Raw genomic sequence first — 19,191 nt, 5'->3', positions numbered from 1 at the left:
CACCAGCTTTGTTGCCCTTCTCTGGCCCCGCTCCAGCCCCTCAATGTCTTTTTTATGGTAGGGGGCCCAAAACTGGACACAGTACTCAAGGTGAAGATACAACAATGATTCTTTGCTTTTCTGTATTCCCCATGCAGACTCACTACGTGATATCTGAAGGTCAGCCCGACCTGGATGTCAAACAGAACTCTTCCCTCCCCAGCGAGGTGCAGGTTGGTGTTTCCCAACCCCAGGCCCACACGGATTCCTTGGAATCCCAAACCAGTAGCCAGCAGCCCACCACCCAGTACATCATCACCACCACCACCAACGGCAGCGGCGGCAGCGAGGTGCACATCGCCAAACCCAGGACTTTCTCAGCAGAACACGAGTGAGAAATGGCCTCGAGGTGCCACTTTGCTTCTACTTGTCACCTCCCCCCAACGCCCAGACACACGGAGCTCAATCTGTTTTAAAAGTCCACCCTCCCTTCAACTAAAATCTTGGAGCTCATTAATGCTTTAAGAGGGTTTAAGTCCCCGGTGACTGTGAAGAACCCGCCCTCCAAAATCCTTCTGGGATGCTATTTTATGCAGCTTTTAACAAAAAAAAAGGACAAGAGGAGAAGTGAAACCTCTGCTTGCTCTAGACTTTATTTTTGGCATGTCTGCTGACCCTTTTTTTTTTTTTTTTTCCCTTTTTGGAAGTGTCTCCAGTAAACAACTTTATATTTCAATTGTATGGGGAAAAGCTTGCCTAACTGCAGGTTAACCGGCAGGTTGTTGTATGTATATTTTTAATAGGAGGACAGGTGTTAAATTGCCAGAATATGGCAGAACTGAACCCCTGTGTCTTTATTTCAGCAGCCAAGGGGAAAGGGAAGGTGCCAGCTCACCCCCAGCAGACTGCCTGGAGAAAAAGAGCAGCAGCAGCAGTAAAACCGGCAGCTCCTCGCGTACGTTTGCGGGGGACGGATGTAACAATGAAGCTGTGAAGATGTGCCGAAAGCAGTCCATTAAATTATTATTATTATTGTTAATCTTATTTTTCCAACCCTCCAGAACTGTTTACACGCCGCCTGCCCTGCCCTACTTTACCGGGCAGTGCCAGGAAGAAGGAAAAGTGCAGTCTTAAACCCGCCTCGTGCGGAACAAACCGATGGGAATCACAGTATGTAAAGGGGGTAGGACAGAGCCACTCTTAGCTCCTTTTTTTTTTTATTTTTTTTTATTTTCCCCTTCAGCATTTGCAGGGAAAATTGCCTTTTTTGCCTGTAAACAAACAAAAAAAAGGCTGAGTTTAGCCTGCAAAAAGCAGCTTTTGCTGTGACCTAAAGGTAGTCGTGCCAGGAGAAAATGAGAGTAGAGGAGCAGGGTAGTCATCTCTGGTGCCACCTCAAAGTGGACGTATTTTTTTTCCCTTGAAGACTGGATGGAGAGTTGGTTCCTCCAATTTTCTTTTTTTTCCCTAACTATGTGCTGTCATTCCTTTGGACAGGTCCATAAAATGACCAGCCCTGGGCTCAGGAAACAGAGAAGAAACATGTTAGTGGACCATGTTAGAGCCATCTGGGAGGGTTGGTAGACCTGGTCTGTGTACAGAATCCATGTTACATTTAGGGACCAGGAGAAAGGGAAAGAGAAGGTTTATTTTCTAAGGCAGTGTAATATTTTTTTTTCCTTAGATAATTCTTCTTCACAGGTCTTATTGGTTGGTAATTGAATGCCTTCTGGTATTTGCAAGACCACGATAACAACTCCACTGTCTCCTGGTGGGATATACCATGTATGTTTAAACCTCCATTCCCTCCCAAAAACCCATCCCACAATATCTGTGCATTAATAGGATATATTTATTTATAAAACAAAAGCAAAGAAGGATGTTTTGTCTTCATGGCCCTTGAGACTGAAGAACTGAGAGAGATTTTTTTTTGATGAGTTTTCTCTCGTGTTGCACTGAGGTGGAATGTGGGACTTGTGCTTTTGCACGAATATCTCACAGATTTAGGTGAGAATTCCCCGTGTGAGTGAGCACTGTGGATGTTCACAGGTTGTGGTTTCTCTTAGACGTGAGAGAACTTCACCAAGGAAATGTCGGGTTCCTTGTGGGCTAAGCAGGTATTGCTTTGGTAATTAACATACACATTAATACAGTGTGGAAATGGTGACCATGTGTGATGAGATAAATCACATGGAAAATACCTGGGTAGCTTTGATGTGACTTGCCAAAATATGGATTAATTTGTTCCTGGGATTTTGCTTCTCTTGCCATACCACTGTACCAGGGCGCTAACGAGATGGGTGAAGTTAATGAGGACCAGAGCTTCCATTTAGTCAAGTGTGGTGATGAGTGTCTTTTAAATTCAGCAGATTTAGGAGCCTGTGGACTTCAGCAGCGTGGCCAGGAGTCCACAATTCCCACTAATTAATTTGGAGCTGTGTGGCTGAAGGCTTGGGAACTAGGACGCTGGGCGTTATGATGATGTTGGTGTGGGAGAAGAGAAGGCAGGTTTTTTTGTCTTGGCTTTCCTCGGGCTGGTAGATGATTTAATAATGAGTCAAAAAAAAAACCAAAACCGGTATGAGCAATAGGAAATGGGATATTCCAGGTGGATACTGCGCTACAGGAGCAATTTTAAAGTCTTAAAATGTCTGTAGTCTTTATAGATGAGCTTTTTTTTTGCCCTTAATGATACTGCAGAAGTGGGTTTTAAAAAATACTTTGCTCTCTTCAGCTTTGTTGGAAAGGCTCACAGAGTGAGGATGCTGGTACTAGTTATTTAAAGACGAGAACTGCAAGATGCTCCAGAAAACAATTTAAAAACAGCCACTTTGAACTCAGATCTTCCTTATCAAAGATTCTACTGTCTCAGTCCTACGTTCAGTGATTCTCCATGTCCCAAGCTCAATAAATATGAGAGAAATGTTCCTGGAAAGTGGAAATATCATGAATTTGCCTTCCCTGTAGTAAGGAACTACAGCCATAGCACAGATGGCGGGGGCCTGCTTTTAGAACCGTGACAGGAAAAAAAAAAAGACAAAAAACGAGTTCACATGGATTTTTTTTTTCTTCCAATTTCTGCAGTGCAGAAGGTATGAAATACATAATTGTTATTTTGGACCCAGAGCAACCCAAAGATCTACCTGAAGTCACATCCCACAGGAGCTTAACTCTGGAGTGAAGGGCCACGTTTTGCTCAAAGACGGACTAATGTTGTTCCTTGTAGGTGTTTTTGGGTCCGATTCTGGATTTTCCTGGAGAGAAAAAAAAACAAAACGCAACCACCAAACCCCAAGCAACCCTCCGTTTTGCACCTCTCAGCCTGCTCTGCCCCTTCTCTTATTTAACTGTGTATGTTTGTTGTACATTCGGTGACTGTTATTGTGTTCATAGTCTTGTGCAACCTGGCAGGTGTAAAAAAAAAAGAAAAAAAAACAAGCAAAAAAAAAAACCAACCCGGAAATTAATAAATCTTTTTCTTTTTTTAAAAAAAAAAAAAAATTTATACAGGACACTGGTGTTTTTGTGAATGGGACGCGGGGGTGGGGGAGTAAAAAGGGGTGTAAAAGAGGTGGGCCCGGTCTCCTGAGGGGTTTGTGTTTCCTGAGGGCGGGTAATGGCGGCCGCCGCCGCCGCCTCCTCCCTCAGGGGTCACGGCGCGTGCGCGGCGCGGCCCGGCCCCGGCCCCAACGCGCAGCCGCCACCTTCCGCCTTCCGGTGCGGGCCGCGTGCGGGGGCTTCCCGCCCCCGCGGCCCAACGGTCGCCACCGGGGCTGAGGCGACCGGCCCGGCCTGAGGGAGACCCTCCCGGGGCTGAGGGGGGGACTCTCCCCCGATCCCCCGAGGAGGGAGCTGCCTTCACCTCCAGCAGCGGGGAGACGCCGGTGTCCCGCCCAGAGCCAGCGTAGCGGGTATGAAACGCGCTGTGGTTTGTTTTTTTCCTCACCTCCCGTGTTTTCTTACTTCCCAACGCTGTTTTAAAAGCTTATTTTATTTTTCTGTCGCTTTATTCCAGCGCGGTTCGTGGGGTTTTTCCTCGCAGTTGAGGAGGGGTGCGGGGCCCCTTGGCCCAGTCGTAGCTGGGGGAAATCTCTTTCCCCTGAGGGAAATCTCCCCTCAGACCCCCCCGGCGTTGGGGTTTTTGCACCTTAAAGCCCAACTTTCAGGATTTAACTGCAGTTTTTTCGTGGTATTTATAGGGAAGCAAAGGGAAATGTGTCACTGTCTGTGGCGGGGCATGGTACTCCCTGTCTGGCAAAGCGTTGCGCTGGGTTGCAACCCAGCAGCAAGTTAATACTGTAACATTTTACATGTTTCGTGGCCGGAGTCTGTAGTTTAAGCTTAAGCGACAGCTTCATCGAGTCATAGAGTGGTTTGAGTTGGGAAGGACCTTTAAAGGTCAACTGGTCCGATCTCTGCGGGATGAGCAGGGACTTTTCCACTGGAACCCCCTCAGGTTTCTCAGCCATTCCTGGGCTGGGGACGTGCCTGGGTTTGGGGATTTGGGGTTATTGAGGGGTTTTCTGCCATCGTTCAGGAGCGGGAGAGGGTGAAGGATGGACTCTCTGGACCACATGCTGACAGACCCCCTGGAGCTGGGGCCGTGCGGGGAAGGGAATGGCCCTCACGGCATCATGGAGGACTGCATGTTGGGCACCACCAGGGTCAGCCTGCCCGAGGACCTGCTGGAGGACGTGAGTAGAATCATAGAATGGTTTGGGTTGGAAGGGACCTCAAAGATCATCTAGTTCCAGCTCCCCTGCTCTGGGCAGGGACACCTCCCACTAGAGCAGGTTGCTCTAGTAGTGCTAAGATGCTTTACCTTTCCCTAAGCCTTGATAAACGGATGTGTTTAACTCCCTTTGTGGGGCTTTCAGGGCAAACTGACAACAGGGGGGGGTGTTTCTGACTGTCCTGGAAAAGCTGTTGAACGGGGTTTTGATTAATCTGAGGAAAACGTCTTTTAAAACTATATTGTTGTGTTCATTTTCTACATAATCTTTCACTGAATTTTTTAGAGTTGGAAGGGACCATAGAGATCATCTAGTCCAACTCCCCTGCTGAAGCAGGATTGCCTAGAGCTTGTCAGAGCATGTTACTCAGGACTGCATCCAGGCAGGGCTTGAAAATCTCCAAAGAAGGGTTAACAGTTACTCTAATTACCTTTAAGAAAGTTTTGTTCATTGCAAGTTTTGAATTTTTTTCCTTCTTGTTAGTAGGATCGTTAATTTCCTTTACCTTTCCTCTCTCTGTCCCATTGTTTTCTGCATTTGGCGTGAGACAGTCTCCTGTCTTGTGTCATTTCACTGAATTTCACTGAATTTTAGAGTTGGAAGGGACCATAGAGATCATCTAGTCCAACTCCCCTGCTGAAGCAGGACCACCCAGAGCTTGTCAGAGCATGTTACTCAGGAGCATCCAGGCGGGGCTTGAAAATCTCCAAAGAAGGGTTAACAATCACTCGTATATTAAAATTATTGTTTGTTGCAAGTTTTTTAGTAGCATCGTTAATTTCCTTTACCTTTCCTCTCTCTGTCCCATTGTTTTCTGCATTTGGTGTGAGACAGTCTCCTGTCTTGTGTCATTTAACCACAGAAGACTTTAAGGGCTTGAAAATTAAAGCCACGGATCGCGTTTTCTTCACCGTTATTTTTCCCTTTCTTCAGCCCGAGATCTTCTTCGAAGTCGTCAGCTTGTCCACGTGGCAGGAGGTGCTGACGGACGCGCAGCAGGACCACCTGAAAAAATTCCTGCCTCACTTCCCCGAAAACAACCGAGAGCATCAGAACAAACTCATCTCTGCCCTGTTCAGCGGCGAAAACTTCCGCTTCGGAAATCCACTCCACATCGCCCAGAAACTCTTCCGAGGTCAGTGAGCATAATAAACTTCTGTGTATTTTTGGGGTTAAACTCTCAACTAGTGGTTAATGAGAACTCTGGTGATTTTTACCTCTTTCTTACAGATGGACACTTTAATCCTGAGGTTGTCAAATACAGGCAGCTGTGTTTTAAGTCCCAGTACAAGCGGTACCTGAGCTCTCAGCAGCAGTACTTCTACCGACTGCTCAAGCAGATCCTTGCTTCCCGAAACGTGAGTGTCTTCTTGTGTCCTGTAAGGAACAGTTTGTCTTTACAACAAAAGGTCTTGGTATTTGTGCATTCGCAGTTCTCAGAGGTCTTTCTTTTAACAAATGCTGCGTTTCTGGGTTTCCAGTGGCCCCTGTGATATGAGAACACTAGAACACACTTGTTATGTTTTCTAATTGCAACTCTCATAGCTCTCACTTGTGTATTTTTTCCACGTCCACCTTGCCCCCTGCTTCCTGAATTTACTTCTTTACGGCAGCAGTACTTCTACCGACTGCTCAAGCAGATCCTTGCTTCCCGAAACGTGAGTGTCTTCTTGTGTCCTGTAAGGAACAGTTTGTCTTTACAACAAAAGGTCTTGGTATTTGTGCATTCGCAGTTCTCAGAGGTCTTTCTTTTAACAAATGCTGCGTTTCTGGCTTTCCAGTGGCCCCTATGATATGAGAACACTAGAAACATTGTTATGTTTTCTAATTGCAACTCTCCTAGCTCTCACTTGTGTTTTTTTTCCACGTCCACCTTGCCCCCTGATTCCTGCGTTTACCTCTTTACACTTTAGTGTCCTATTTACAAGTCAGTTTGCCTTAATTTTTTGCCACTTCTGAATATGTAGCTGTATGAATTCCCTAGATTCACTGGGAACTTGTATAGAATAGATGCAAAACTCTGGTTCTGATGCCTGTAGATCCCTGATGAAGTCTTCCTTTATGGATGCTGTCATCAGCTAATTGCTATCATCAGCTAATTGCTGCCAACTGAAACGTCTTCATTGTAGTTGCTCGTTTATTTCTAATCATTGAAACATACAGGATGTATGGATGAAGGTGAATGTCTGTCTTTATAAAACCCCTTGCAGTGATAAGGGAAAAAGAATATGGAAGTATGTAGGAAGTTGTTTCCTCTGTAGCCCTAAGGGGTAAATTGTTTTCTTCAAAAAAGACTTTTTTCCATGTTGGTGTTACGTATTTGGCATGGAAACTCCGCAAATCAATCCCAGATCAATGGTGAGGCTCCTCTCAACAGTCCACATAAAATGACAGTGAGGTCTTGTACGTGGAGGTAAAGGTGCAGAAATTTCTTACTGGAGCCCTCCTTGCTTTCCCCCAACTTCACATGTTTATCTAAAAAATACGTGGAGGTAAAGGTGCAGAAATTTCTTATTGGAGCCCTCCTTGCTCTCCCCCAACTTCACCTAAAAACCACTGGTTTTAAAATTGCATATATGGCAGATTCTGATACTTTGTAAGGGTTACTTTATAAGAACTGAGGTGCTTATTGCACCAGCCCCAAACATTAAACTTGCTGAACGTGTGTGAGTTAAGCTTAGCTGTTGAGAGCTGTAGCTGAGATGGCTGATGTCACATCTGGCTCTTCTTCCAGCACTTGCTGGATTTAGCTCGGAAGGGGGGCCCGGACATGACCCTCAGGAGAAGGCACTTCCCACCCACGTATGACACAGAAGAGCGAGACAGACGGACACATCGGCGCTACTTGAAGATTCTGAGGGAAGTGAAAGAGGAGTGTGGAGATACCACCTTGTCTTCTGATGAAGAAGGTAATGCCCCAGACTCAACTAAGGACTCGAGGTGTGGATGGAGAGAGACGAATTTTCAACATGAGGATGGTAGCACAGAGTCACAGAATGATACGGGGTTGGAAGGGACCTCTGGAGATCATCCAGTCCAACCCCCTGCCAGAGCAGGGCCACCCAGAGCAGGTCCCACAGGAACGTGTCCAGGGGGACTTTGGATGTCTCCAGAGAAGGAGACTCCACCACCTCCCTGGGCAGCCTCTGCCAGGGCTCTGCCACCCTCACAGCAAAGAAGTTCCTCCTCATGTTTAGGTGGAACTTCTTATGTTCAAGTTTGTGCCCATTTCCTCTTGTCCTGTCCCTGGGCACCACTGAAAAAAGCCTGGCCCCATCCTCCTGACACCCACCCTTGAAGTATTTATAGGGGTTGATCAGGTCCCCCCTCAGTCTTCTCTTCTCCAAAGACCTAAGTCCCTCAACCTTTCCTCAAAAGACCCAAGTCCCTCAACCTTTCCTCAAAGAGACATACTCCAGGCCCCTCATCATCTCTGTAGCCCTCTGCTGTCCCCTCTCCAGCAGTTCCCTGTCCTTCTGGAACTGGGGAGCCCAGAACTGGTCCCAGTGCTCCAGCTGGGGCCTCCCCAGGGCAGAGCAGAGGGGCAGGATGACCTCCCTCCACCTGCTGCTCACTCTCTTCCTGATGCCCCCCAGGATGCTCTTGGCCTTCTTGGCCACCAGGGCCCATTGCTGGCTCCTGGGCATCCTGTTGTCCACCAGGACTCCCAGGTCTTTCTCCTCAGAGCTGCTCTCCAGCAGGTCACCCCCAGCCTGTCCTGGTGCAGGGGGTTATTCCTCCCCAGGGGCAGGACCCACCCTTGTTGAATTTCATCAGGTTCCTCTCTGCCCAGGTCTCTCTGGATGGCAGCACATCTTTAATAGAAGAATGGAAACTAGACTCCAGTTTTACTGGCTGTGCTCCTGGATGGCAGCACATCTTTAATAGAAGAATAGAAACTGGACTCCAGTTTTATTGGCTATGCTCTTAACAAGCACAGGGGAATATAATTATGTAGATCAGTGCTTGGTCTTGCAGAAATAAATGTATTTATTTCTTTATTTTAGATCTAAGCTCCTGGCCTCCAAGTTCTCCAGCACGTTGTCCAAGCCCACCTGTTCCCCTGAGAGTAATCCCCACGTTGTCAACCTCGGACATGAAAACAGCAGGTGAGAACCAAAGTAGGGGTCAGTATGGATTTAGGGGTGACAATTACTCTGAGACCCTGCAAGAAATCAGTATGAAAACCTGTTGTTTGATGGGAAATACTCTAGTTCTTCATTTTTCCCGTTTCCAAACCAATTGGCTCTTCTCCCAATTTATTTAATCTTTTCTCCTTGCAAGCTTAGTATTTTAACACGAGGGTCTGCAGTTGGTATAAAACTACTGCTCTCTCTGTTTTATTTTGCCTTTAACGCTTGAGGTGTTAGCAAAGTCCAGTTGTACCAAAATATTACCAAATATTTTTATTTTGGTGTTTGTGCCAAGAGAACCTGTCCTAAAGTTACTGTCTGCAAACCCTTCGTGCAGCACAGCTGGTTCTTGGCATCTTTTCACTTCTAATACTTGCATCAGCAATGAAACCTGATGACCCAAGGAAGAAATTGGTTGATTAAAATGATGAAATTCAAATAAAGAAAATTTAATTATTGAAATTTGGAGGTTGTTAAAAGAGGGAAATGCAAATGGCATTCGAACAAGTCTGTAAAGTAACGATAACAGAAAACTGTGCAAATAATCTCTCAATGTTTTTTTGTTGCAGACAAGATAGAACTTGGGGAAAGTGATTTGAAGATGATGTTGAGGAAGCACCATGAGAAACGAAAACGTCAACCTGTAAGATGGCAGGAAGTCTTTGGGGGTGGGATTGGACTTTATTCATTAGTCTTTTACCTGTTAGCCGTAGAATTCAGGGTATTTCTGGGTGACAAAGTGATGGCTATTTTTTTTGTGTGCAACCACCCTCCAACCCTTTTTTGTAAGCTGTATTTAATTGTCAGTGTGTGTATGCAACTCCTTTTTTGTGATTTCATTGATGTGTTCTGGAGAGACAGAATTTTGGATTTCAGGGTTAGAAGACTTCCCTACTTTTATTTCACTAAATGGCTTCATAACCTACTCTTGGATAAGTTTGGGACGTTTCAGTACTTGGTTATCTTCTGTACTCTTGTTGTTGTAGTCTGAACACTTTGTCCTTCCCCAATTTTAATTTCTATCCCATTCCCTCTGTCTAGGACCACCCTGATTTAGTGACAACAGACGTGACTCTTGAGGACATCATGACTCGAGTAAATGCTGGCAGGAAAGGTTCCTTAGCAGGTCAGTGGCTTGGACACAGTGCTTCTGCACCTTTACCTTTCTAATTTCATCTACCTTGGCTTTAAAAACTAGAGATTTTCTATTAAAACACAGTGCATTGAGGGAGAAAATAAAGATTCATGGAAATGACTGGGAGGATGGAATGAACTGGAGATGAATGAGTGTACACTACCCACATTTCTGAATATAGGTTTAAATATGTAGTTGGTTTATGATTTTAAATGAAATATAGTGAGAAAGTTTATAAGTCTTCTTACCTTTTATCATGTCTAAAGCCTTATTCGACCTCGCAACCCTGAAGAAAAAGGTGAAGGAAAAGGAAGATAAGAAGAAAAAAAAGCTGAAGATGATTAAATCCGAGGTGGAGGACTTGGCTGACTCGCTGGGCAACGCAGATGGAATTCCACCCATGTCTCAGGATCCTTCCCCCATCCCTCTGTCGTCTGTCAAAGAGGAGTAAGTGCTTCAAAGAGCCCCAAACACCTCGCACGGATGGAGAGAACAACAAATGTTGCAGCTCAGATTTTTGTGGGGCTTTTGCAGGCTTTGGTTTAGTCCAATGTCTCAGGATCCTTCCCCCATCCCTCTGTCGTCTGTCAAAGAGGAGTAAGTGCTTCAAAGAGCCCCAGATACCTCACATGGATGGAGAGAGAACAGATGTTGCAGCTCAGATTTTTGTGGGGCTTTTGCAGGCTTTGGTTTTGTGCAGCTGGGGATGTGTGAAATGTGTGGTGTTCCCCTGTGTATCAGAAGGTGAGTATTTACTCAGGGAACTTACTCTTTCGCAGATGGAATTCCACCCATGTCTCAGGATCCTTCCCCCATCCCTCTGTCGTCTGTCAAAGAGGAGTAAGTGCTTCAAAGAGCCCCAAACACCTCGCACGGATGGAGAGAACAACAAATGTTGCAGCTCAGATTTTTGTGGGGCTTTTGCAGGCTTTGGTTTAGTCCAGCTGGGGATGTGTGAAATGTGTGGTGTTCACCTGTGTGTAAGAAGGTGAGTATTTACTCAGGAACTTACTCTTTGCTCTCTTTTGTTTGAAGACCTCTTGAAGACATGAAGCCATGCCTTGGAATAAATGAAATATCTTCCAGCTTCTTTTTCCTTCTTTTGGAGATCCTCTTTCTGGAAGGACCTGCTACTCTCTCTGTGGTAAGGAACCACTGTGGTAAGGACTCCACTTATCTAGGAGTCTTTGCAGAAAACAAAATTAGGTGATAGAGAGATTTATAGCTTTATAATAGTGATTTTTCTCACTGCTGTAAATTATATTAAGGTGTAAATTGCATATTAAAGAAGGGAAACCCTTTGGTTTTCACACTGCATTCTGTTTTGAACGTGCTTCATCGATTTAGTCAGTTGAATCTGTAAGTCTTTCCAGCAGCAGACCTGTTCTTTAGATCATAATTAGATATATTCTGTATACAAAGGGCAGAGATGGTGGGGTAGTTTTTTCCCTACTTTATGTCAGTTGTCTGAAAGAATTGAAAAAGTCAGGTGGTTTCTTTTATTTACATAAAAATCTTGTCCCCTGGATACGTTTAGCTCTTTTGTTTTCTATTAAAACAGCCATTGTTTAAAGCGTGAGATCCTTAACTGAGTATTTCTTTTTCCTCTTCAGCTTGAAGATAAAGTTTTAGATTGGCAATCTTCTCCTGCCAGTGCACTAAATAACTGGTTTTCCTTTGCCCCTAACTGGTCTGAACTGGTTTTACCTGCCTTGCAGTACTTGACAGGTGACAGCAGAGGTAAGAATGGCTGTTAAAAATACTGGTGATGCTGGTACCTCAGTTCTAACCAGCTCTGGTTTATGCTGTAGCTCAAATCAACTTCTAATTCAATAAATCACTGTATTGTTGATAGTGTTTCTATGGCAGGCTTTCTGGCTGACATTTCTTGATTGTGGTAGAGGTGTTTTGCATGTAGATAAGTAGATAAGACCCAGCTTGGTTCCTGAGTGTGTGAAAAAGTTGTGTGAAATTGCCTCTAGACAGGCAGTTCCTCCTGGTTCAGATCCTGTGCTTCAGGCAGGGTGTTTGTAGCAGGAAGAAATTAATCTCTTCCTGGTGCAAAGATATTGTGGAGACAATGAAAACTAAACTAGATGATGCCCTGAGCAATCCACTGGAAACATGAAGCTGGCCCAGCTTTGGACCAGCCAAGCTTCAGATGTTCCTTTCAAAAGAAATTATTCCGTGGCTCTCTTTTTCTTAGTAGAAAGTTTGAAAGGGAGAGGTGGCGTGGATTGTAGTGGCCTTTGCAGCCTGGATACTTAATATTCTCTGTAATGCTGTAAATTTAATACTGTAAATCCCGAGTTCACTTCCTGCCAGCCCAGGAGTAGTTGCCATACAGTAATAGTTCCTGGTGCCTCAACAGCATGAACAGGATCTCATCTGACAGCCTGTAGATGAAAAGCTTGTTATCCTGTCCTGAAAAGCTTGTTATCCTGTCCTGTTCCTTTCTTGTCCTGGCCCTGTTACTCCGAGATGCTTTACCTTCCCTTTGGGCAAGTATAAATTTAGAGATTGCGCTTACGTCATCGCTTAAAATGCTTTATCTGTCACTGTGAGTCCAACTCAACAGCTTGCATTACAACAGTGGGGCTTTGGTGGTTGGACCATTGTATGATGTCTGACATGCACGTTTTGCATTGTAGATGCTCCTTCCAGCTTCTCACCTTTTGTTGAATTCAAAGAAAAAACTCAGCAGTGGAAACTGCTTGGTGAGTACCTTGTGCTTTTCTGTGATTTCTACTATAGTAAAAGGTGGTTGTTTTCTCCAGGACTTTTACTTTTTAGCTCGCTGCAGCCCAGAGAGGACAAGCAGAGCTGTTAATTTTGTTGGTTAGGCCTTTTCTTTTAGCTGAGGGAAGGTGTATTTTACATTCTAGGTTTTCACAAGACATTGGTAGCAGCAGCAGACAGACAGTAAATGAACAAAGGGCTTTATTTCCTTATGTTCCTGGCTTAACCATGTTTATCTCACCCTTCAAATCTATCTGAACACCTTTGTATGTTCCCTTCTGTAGAGGACTTTGTAGAGTAGGGGAGATGGTTGGACTCCATGATCCCAAGGGTCTCTTCCAACCTGAATGATTCTATGATTCTATGATTATTCAGAGCAATTATTAATTATACAAAAGGAACCATCTGCAAATACCTGGCAGCTGTGTCTCAAACAGTATCTTGCCTGTTATGCCAAGAGCTGAAGCACCATCCTTTGTACCAACATGGGAGAATAATTAGGTTTTAGCACTTTCCTAAGCCTGGATGTGTTCAAGTGTTGAAATCAGAGCATCTGTGAAGTATGGAAAATGCCTTGTGACTGGTGATGCACAGGGGTGGGAAGGGAGTAGGAGATGACTGGGAAGTACAAGCAACTGGCTTCGTAACAAATAAAGGACTTCTCTTTCTTATTTTTCCTGATTTCTTGGACTAGGTTCTTGCCAAGATCATGAGAAGGAATTGGCAGCACTGTTCCAGCTCTGGTTGGAGACCAAAGACCAGTCTTTTTTCAAAGTGAGTCAGAAAAAAATCACCTTGGAGCAGCACAGATCTGCCTGAGTTATATCCAGCATTGACATTTCTCTGTTTTTCGATAGGAAAATGAAGACAGCTCAGATGCCACACCAATTCCCAGAGTGTGAGTATTTAATGCTGCTCGAAAGCTTCTGCAGTGCATGGTAATGCTGTGAAGTTTGGTCCTTGCCCCTCTGTGGAAAGCAAGGTCCCTTTTTTCCCCCCTTTTTATTTTAAGCTGGCTGCTTAAAATAAAAAGATTTGACATCGTGGGGCAGGAGGGAACTTGATAGTCTGATTTTGCACAGTGTCACTTGATTTTTCCCCAAGCTGTGTCCTGGTAATTAGGTTATTTACAGTCCTTGCTTACCTTCAGGTGGTACATAGAGCATGTTTTGAGATCTCTACAGGCCTTCTTTATATTACCATAAATGCCTCCTTGCTTACCTTCAGGTGGTACATAGAGCGTGTTTTGAGATCTCTACGGTCCTTATTTATATTACCATAAATGCTTTCAGAGTTTGTTCAGAAGAATTTGCAGAAAGGGTGAGGTGACTGATCCTTTGGGGTGTTCTCTGGGCTTGTTGTGGGGTTGTTGTTGCTCAGAACTGATGGTGCCCTTTGTTTCAGAAGGACTGACTACGTAGTCCGGCCCAGCACCGGGGAGGAGAAACGTGTGTTTCAGGAGCAGGTAAGAAGAGAATCATCTGAATGAGAGGATTAGAGGAGATTAGAGGAAGAAAAGGCTTCTTGTTACTGGGGGAAAGGATGTTTTGCTGGGTAGAAGGTGTATCTTTGGCATCTCTCTAGTCTGTGCAGCTGCTTAACCATGACTCTAGGGTATTGCACCTGCACACTTTGCTTAGGTGGGGCTTTGTATTCTGCTTGAAGTAGTTTGTGCTTGTCTTGATCCAAAATAAGTTTATACAGCAGTGTTTGAGCCTTTAACTTAAATAAAATAACTTGTTGTTAGAGAATAACTTACTGTCATAAGTGCTAATATAAACGTAGCACAAGGTTTAAGGATTTTGCTCTCTTTTCTCCTAAATGAAGTCCTTTTGTTACCAAATACAGGAGCGTTACCGTTACAGCCAGCCCCACAAAGCTTTCACTTTCCGTATGCATGGCTTCGAGTCGGTGGTTGGGCCTGTGAAGGGGGTGTTTGACAAGGAAACCTCCTTAAACAAAGCCCGAGAGCATTCCCTCCTGCGCTCCGACAGACCAGCTTATGTCACCATCTTGTCCCTCGGTAAGGTGATGACCAAGAAATTTATTAAAATTAGAAAAATGACTCTTCTGAATCCTCCTCCAAGCAGTGACTTCAGGAATCTAAATTATAAGGGGGAAAGGTGGGCGGGCTGGGATGACATAAGCAAAGAAGAAATAAATTCTACGACATAAAGGGTAGATTGTAGTGAGGAAGTAGGTGCTGTGGGAGTAGGGAGAAGAGAGGCATTCAGAAACATACTTGCTAATATACTGGAATACAGCTACCTCGTTACAGAATCCCAGAATCTTCTAGGTTGGAAGGGACCTTCAAGATCATCTTGTCCAACCGTCAACCTCACTGACAAAAATAGACACCCACACAACAAACAAGGAGCATCATCACTAAACCAGACCTCCCAGCACTACATCAACCCGGCTTTTGAACACCTCCAGGGATGGGGCCTCAACCACCTCCCTGGGCAGCCCATTCCAATGCCTGAGAACCCTTTCAGGGAAAAAGCTTTTGCTCATATCCAGCCTGAACCTCCCCTGGGGCAACTTGAGGCCATTTCCTCTCGTCCTGTCGCCTGTGACTTGAGAAAAGAGACCGACCCCCACCTCTCTACCCCCTCCTTTCAGGGAGTTGGAGAGAGCAAGAAGGTCTCCCCTCAGCCTCCTCTTCTCCAGGCTGAATAACCCAAGCACCCTCAGCCTCTCCTCATAAGACTTACTCTCCAGACCGCTCACCAGCTTTGTCGCTCTACTCTGGGCCCGCTCCAGCTCCTCGCTGTCTTTTTTATGGTAGGGGGCCCAAAACTGGACACAGTTACGGGTGGAAGTTTAAGCTCTGATGTTGTATTTCAGTTCGTGATGCTGCTGCTCGCCTTCCTAACGGAGAAGGGACTCGTGCTGAAATCTGTGAGCTGCTGAAAGACTCCCAGTTCCTGGCTCCCGATGTCACAAGTGCTCAAGTAAGTTGGGTGTCACATCTGGCCTCAAACAGATGCTCCTAAAAATATAGTGTGCAGACCCAGACTCATTTTTTTATGCTGCTTTGATACAAAAGCTCTGTTCTCTGCTCTGGTGAGCTGCTGCAGGTCTGCCCCAAACTCTGGATGGTGAGCAAACACCTTGAAAAGACATGGAATTAACGTGGTGTCATATAGCTGCTGGCATTTTAGATTCAGAAACATTCAATTTTCAGAGCTCTCATCTTTGGTGGAAACTCCTTAATCCAAGGTGGGAGACAGCATCCCGTGCTACAACATCTGCTCTCGGGTAACATTCAATTTTCAGAGCTCTCATCTTTGGTGGAAACTCCTTAATCCAAGGTGGGAGACAGCATCCCATGCTACAACATCTGCTCTTTGGGCAGTTCTTACTCAGATGGATTTCTAGCAGCTCACTCAGGTTTTATGCCAAATAGGATTGCTTTTCTATTCATGACCTTTGGCTCCTCCAACGGGGACGTCTTGTAATTCTGTGAATTCTGAACTTTCTAGCAGCTTACTCAGGTTTTATGCCAAATAGGATTGCTTTTCTGTTGATGACCTTTGGCTCCTCCGACGGGGACGTCGTGTAATTCTGTGAATTCTGAACTTTTCAGGTGAATACTGTTGTCAGTGGTGCTCTGGATCGATTGCATTATGAGAAGGATCCCTGTGTGAAATACGATATCGGACGCAAGTTGTGGATCTACCTGCACCGGGACAGGAGTGAGGAAGAGTTTGGTAAGCCTGGCTTGGGGATACCTTAAGAATTGAAAATGTTTGTAAATCAAGACTCTTGAACTTTTTCAGTCCAGTTGGATAATGAACATTCATTTATCAGTGTAGATTAGTCAGTTGCTAATATCTCTAGCAGTCTCTAGTCAGTTTGCTAATGTTTGCCCCGCAGAGCGGAGTGTCATTTTGAAGTGTTTATTAGAAAAATAGCATCCTGTGTACAAGAACTTCAGGGAGGGGTATGGACATTCACAGCTTCTTACATTTTTATTTTCAGCCTTTTTAGCTGATTTTAGGTGGTGTTTTTTCTTTGCACTATGACACGACGACGTGTGTTTGAATTCTTGCCTGAGGATGAACCTACAGTTCTGAATTGGCCTTTTTTTTAATCTCAGTTTGCTTGTGTTCAGGAATTCTGACCATTTGTATTTGCAGAACGGATCCACCAGGCTCAAGCTGCTGCAGCAAAGGCCAAGAAAGCTCTTCAGCAGAAGCCAAAACCTCCGGCTAAAATGGTAAAATTCCTTTGCACAAGTTTGCACAGGTGCTTTTAGGATTGGGAAGGAGATACGGGTTTAATTTAATCCATCAATTCTGCATCTGTAGAGATGATGAAAATTACCATGTATTTGAGTTACCAGTTCATTATGTTTGTGAACGTGGGTGTTAGTTTAGCACCAGTGCACAAAACAAAGAGGGAAAGAGGGACTTTTTCCTCCTCCCAGCTTGCACTGTTATCCTTGTTGATCTCAGCAGAAAGGTCAATGGAATCTGGGATCTATCCTAGGGATGGGCTTTCAGGTCTAGTTTTCAGGTTAATCTGTAGCAGGGTGGGTGGAACTTCTGCTCTCCCCCTCGCTGTGCTGAAGCTGGCAGGGTTTGGATGCTTCTAATATGTTTTTTTGTTATTGATATCAAATATCTCTGAAGTAGTTGCTGTTGGCAGATTAACCGAGGTAGAAATCTGCATGTTGGGAATGTTTGGTACTTGGGGAAAAGAGATACACTTTTCCCCAAGAACAGGAGCAGCCAAATGCACGGGCCCACTTGTGGCTGAGGCTGAGGAAGGCAGGCAATCAGACAGCTGGGATTTTAGGATTTAGCACCAGGGCATCATTCATAACCACACACAACTCAGCTTAACGTGCTCAGCCCGCTCTCTAGACTGTAGCGACCAAACCCCTAGTTTTTGTGAAGACCTTCACGCTTGATGGGCTTTCTTTGCAGAAGTCTGGTAGCAAGGAGAGCTCTGTCAAAGCCCTCCCCAGCAGCACCTCAGAGCCCAGCCAGCTGAGCCTCAGTGACTCCAGCATGCCACCAACTCCCGTGACTCCGGTGACACCGACCGCGCCGGCGTTACCAGCGACGCCGATTTCGCCCCCGCCGGTCTCTGTGGTTAGCAAGAGCGTGTCTAGTGCTGGATCAGAGCCAGCAAAACCCAGCCAAAGGTACTTCTTCCATCTCATAGAATCATAGAATGGTCTAGGTTGGAAGAGACCCTTGGGATCATCGAGTCCAACCATCTCCCCTACTCTACAAAGTCCTCCCCTACACCATGTCCCTCAGCACTGCATCTAAACGGCCCTTAAACACAGCCAGGGATGGGGACTCCACCCCCTCCCTGGGCAGCCTGTTCCAATTCCAAAATTCTTTCCTAATGTTCAATCTAAACCTGCCCTGTTGGAGCTTTAAGCCATTCTCTCTCGTTCTGTCACTAATTACCTGTGAGAAGAGACCAGCACCAACCTCTCTACAGTGTCCTTTCACGAAGTTGTAGAGAGTGATGAGGTCTCCCCTCAGCCTCCTCTTCCTCACACTAAACAGCCCCAGCTCCTTCAGCCGCTCTTCATATGATTTGTTTTCCAGGCCCTTCACTAGTTTCGTTGCCCTCCTCTGCACTCGCTCCAGCACCTCCAGATCTCTCTTGGATTGAGGTGCCCAAAACTGGACACAACACTCGAGGTGTGGCCTCCCCAGTGCTGAGTACAGGGGCACAATCACCTCCCTACTTCTGCTGGTCACACTATTTTTGATACAAGCCAGGATGCCATTGGCTTTCTTGCCCCCCTGGGCACACGCCGGCTCATATTCAGCCCTTTGTCAACTAGAACCCCCAGGTCTCTTTCCTCCAGGCAGCTCCAGCCACACTTCCCCCAGCCTGTAGCGCTGCAGGGGGTTGGTGTGGCCCAAGTGCAGGACCTTGCCCTTGCCACTTGCCTCATGCACCACTTGTGGATGTTTCTGGTTCTTTCTCAATCGTTGCTTACATCTTTGCTGACCTGCTGGCTTTATCTTTTCCCTAGTGTTCTTCTGGTCTCCTCCCCTACCATGCCACAGCTGGGGACCTTGCTTTCCACAGCCCAGAGTTCACAGGCACAGCCGGGGCCTCAGCCACCTCCTCCCCCCCGGGTGGTAAGTCATACCACCTCCTCCGGCCTGCCCCAGGTCCGGGTGGTCACTGCCCAGTCCAGCCTCCCAGCGGTGTCCCAGCAAGCCCCAGTGGTCACCCAGCAACAGCAACCCACCTCAGTGCCTCAAATCCGCGTTCCAGCTACAGCCACCCAAACCAAAGTGCTCCCTCAGGTGAGTTGGGCTGCGTGGAAATCAGAATCATGGAATGGGTTGGAAGGGACCTTCATGATCATCTCGTTCCAACTCCCTGCCCTGGGCAGGGACACCTCCCACCACACCAGGTTGCTCCAAGCCCCCTCCAACCTGCCCTTGAACCCCTCCAGGGATGGGGCAGCCACAGCTTCTATTCCAGG

The 19,191-nt window shown here is 45.9% G+C and overlaps 2 protein-coding genes across 2 annotated transcripts in view; both read left to right on the top strand.

Moving 5' to 3' along the window:
* PRDM10 (PR domain containing 10) overlaps positions 1 to 3,403 on the top strand; it is a 57,464-nt gene extending 54,061 nt beyond the window's left edge. The window contains exon 26 of the mRNA XM_014951837.1: positions 138 to 3,403. Within this exon, the coding sequence (XP_014807323.1) occupies positions 138 to 374 (237 nt within the window). The 3' untranslated portion in view covers positions 375 to 3,403. The remainder of the gene's footprint in view (positions 1 to 137) is intronic.
* Positions 3,404 to 4,522: 1,119 nt separating this feature from the next.
* NFRKB (nuclear factor related to kappaB binding protein) overlaps positions 4,523 to 19,191 on the top strand; it is a 48,128-nt gene continuing 33,459 nt past the window's right edge. Inside the window, exons 1-20 of the mRNA XM_014951830.1 lie at positions 4,523 to 4,673; positions 5,646 to 5,847; positions 5,943 to 6,070; positions 7,447 to 7,621; positions 8,720 to 8,821; positions 9,415 to 9,488; positions 9,887 to 9,971; positions 10,247 to 10,427; positions 11,016 to 11,124; positions 11,594 to 11,720; positions 12,632 to 12,697; positions 13,414 to 13,493; positions 13,577 to 13,617; positions 14,124 to 14,184; positions 14,568 to 14,742; positions 15,567 to 15,673; positions 16,309 to 16,432; positions 16,862 to 16,941; positions 17,654 to 17,874; positions 18,730 to 19,009. Coding sequence (XP_014807316.1) covers positions 4,536 to 4,673; positions 5,646 to 5,847; positions 5,943 to 6,070; positions 7,447 to 7,621; positions 8,720 to 8,821; positions 9,415 to 9,488; positions 9,887 to 9,971; positions 10,247 to 10,427; positions 11,016 to 11,124; positions 11,594 to 11,720; positions 12,632 to 12,697; positions 13,414 to 13,493; positions 13,577 to 13,617; positions 14,124 to 14,184; positions 14,568 to 14,742; positions 15,567 to 15,673; positions 16,309 to 16,432; positions 16,862 to 16,941; positions 17,654 to 17,874; positions 18,730 to 19,009 — 2,556 coding nt within the window. The 5' untranslated portion in view covers positions 4,523 to 4,535. The remainder of the gene's footprint in view (positions 4,674 to 5,645; positions 5,848 to 5,942; positions 6,071 to 7,446; positions 7,622 to 8,719; positions 8,822 to 9,414; positions 9,489 to 9,886; positions 9,972 to 10,246; positions 10,428 to 11,015; positions 11,125 to 11,593; positions 11,721 to 12,631; positions 12,698 to 13,413; positions 13,494 to 13,576; positions 13,618 to 14,123; positions 14,185 to 14,567; positions 14,743 to 15,566; positions 15,674 to 16,308; positions 16,433 to 16,861; positions 16,942 to 17,653; positions 17,875 to 18,729; positions 19,010 to 19,191) is intronic.

This window comes from Calidris pugnax, unplaced genomic scaffold (assembly GCF_001431845.1).
Source record: "Calidris pugnax isolate Ruff unplaced genomic scaffold, ASM143184v1 scaffold145, whole genome shotgun sequence".
In the NCBI taxonomy this organism is placed as follows: Eukaryota; Metazoa; Chordata; class Aves; order Charadriiformes; family Scolopacidae; genus Calidris; species Calidris pugnax.
This window is presented reverse-complemented; position numbering and strand designations above follow the sequence as displayed.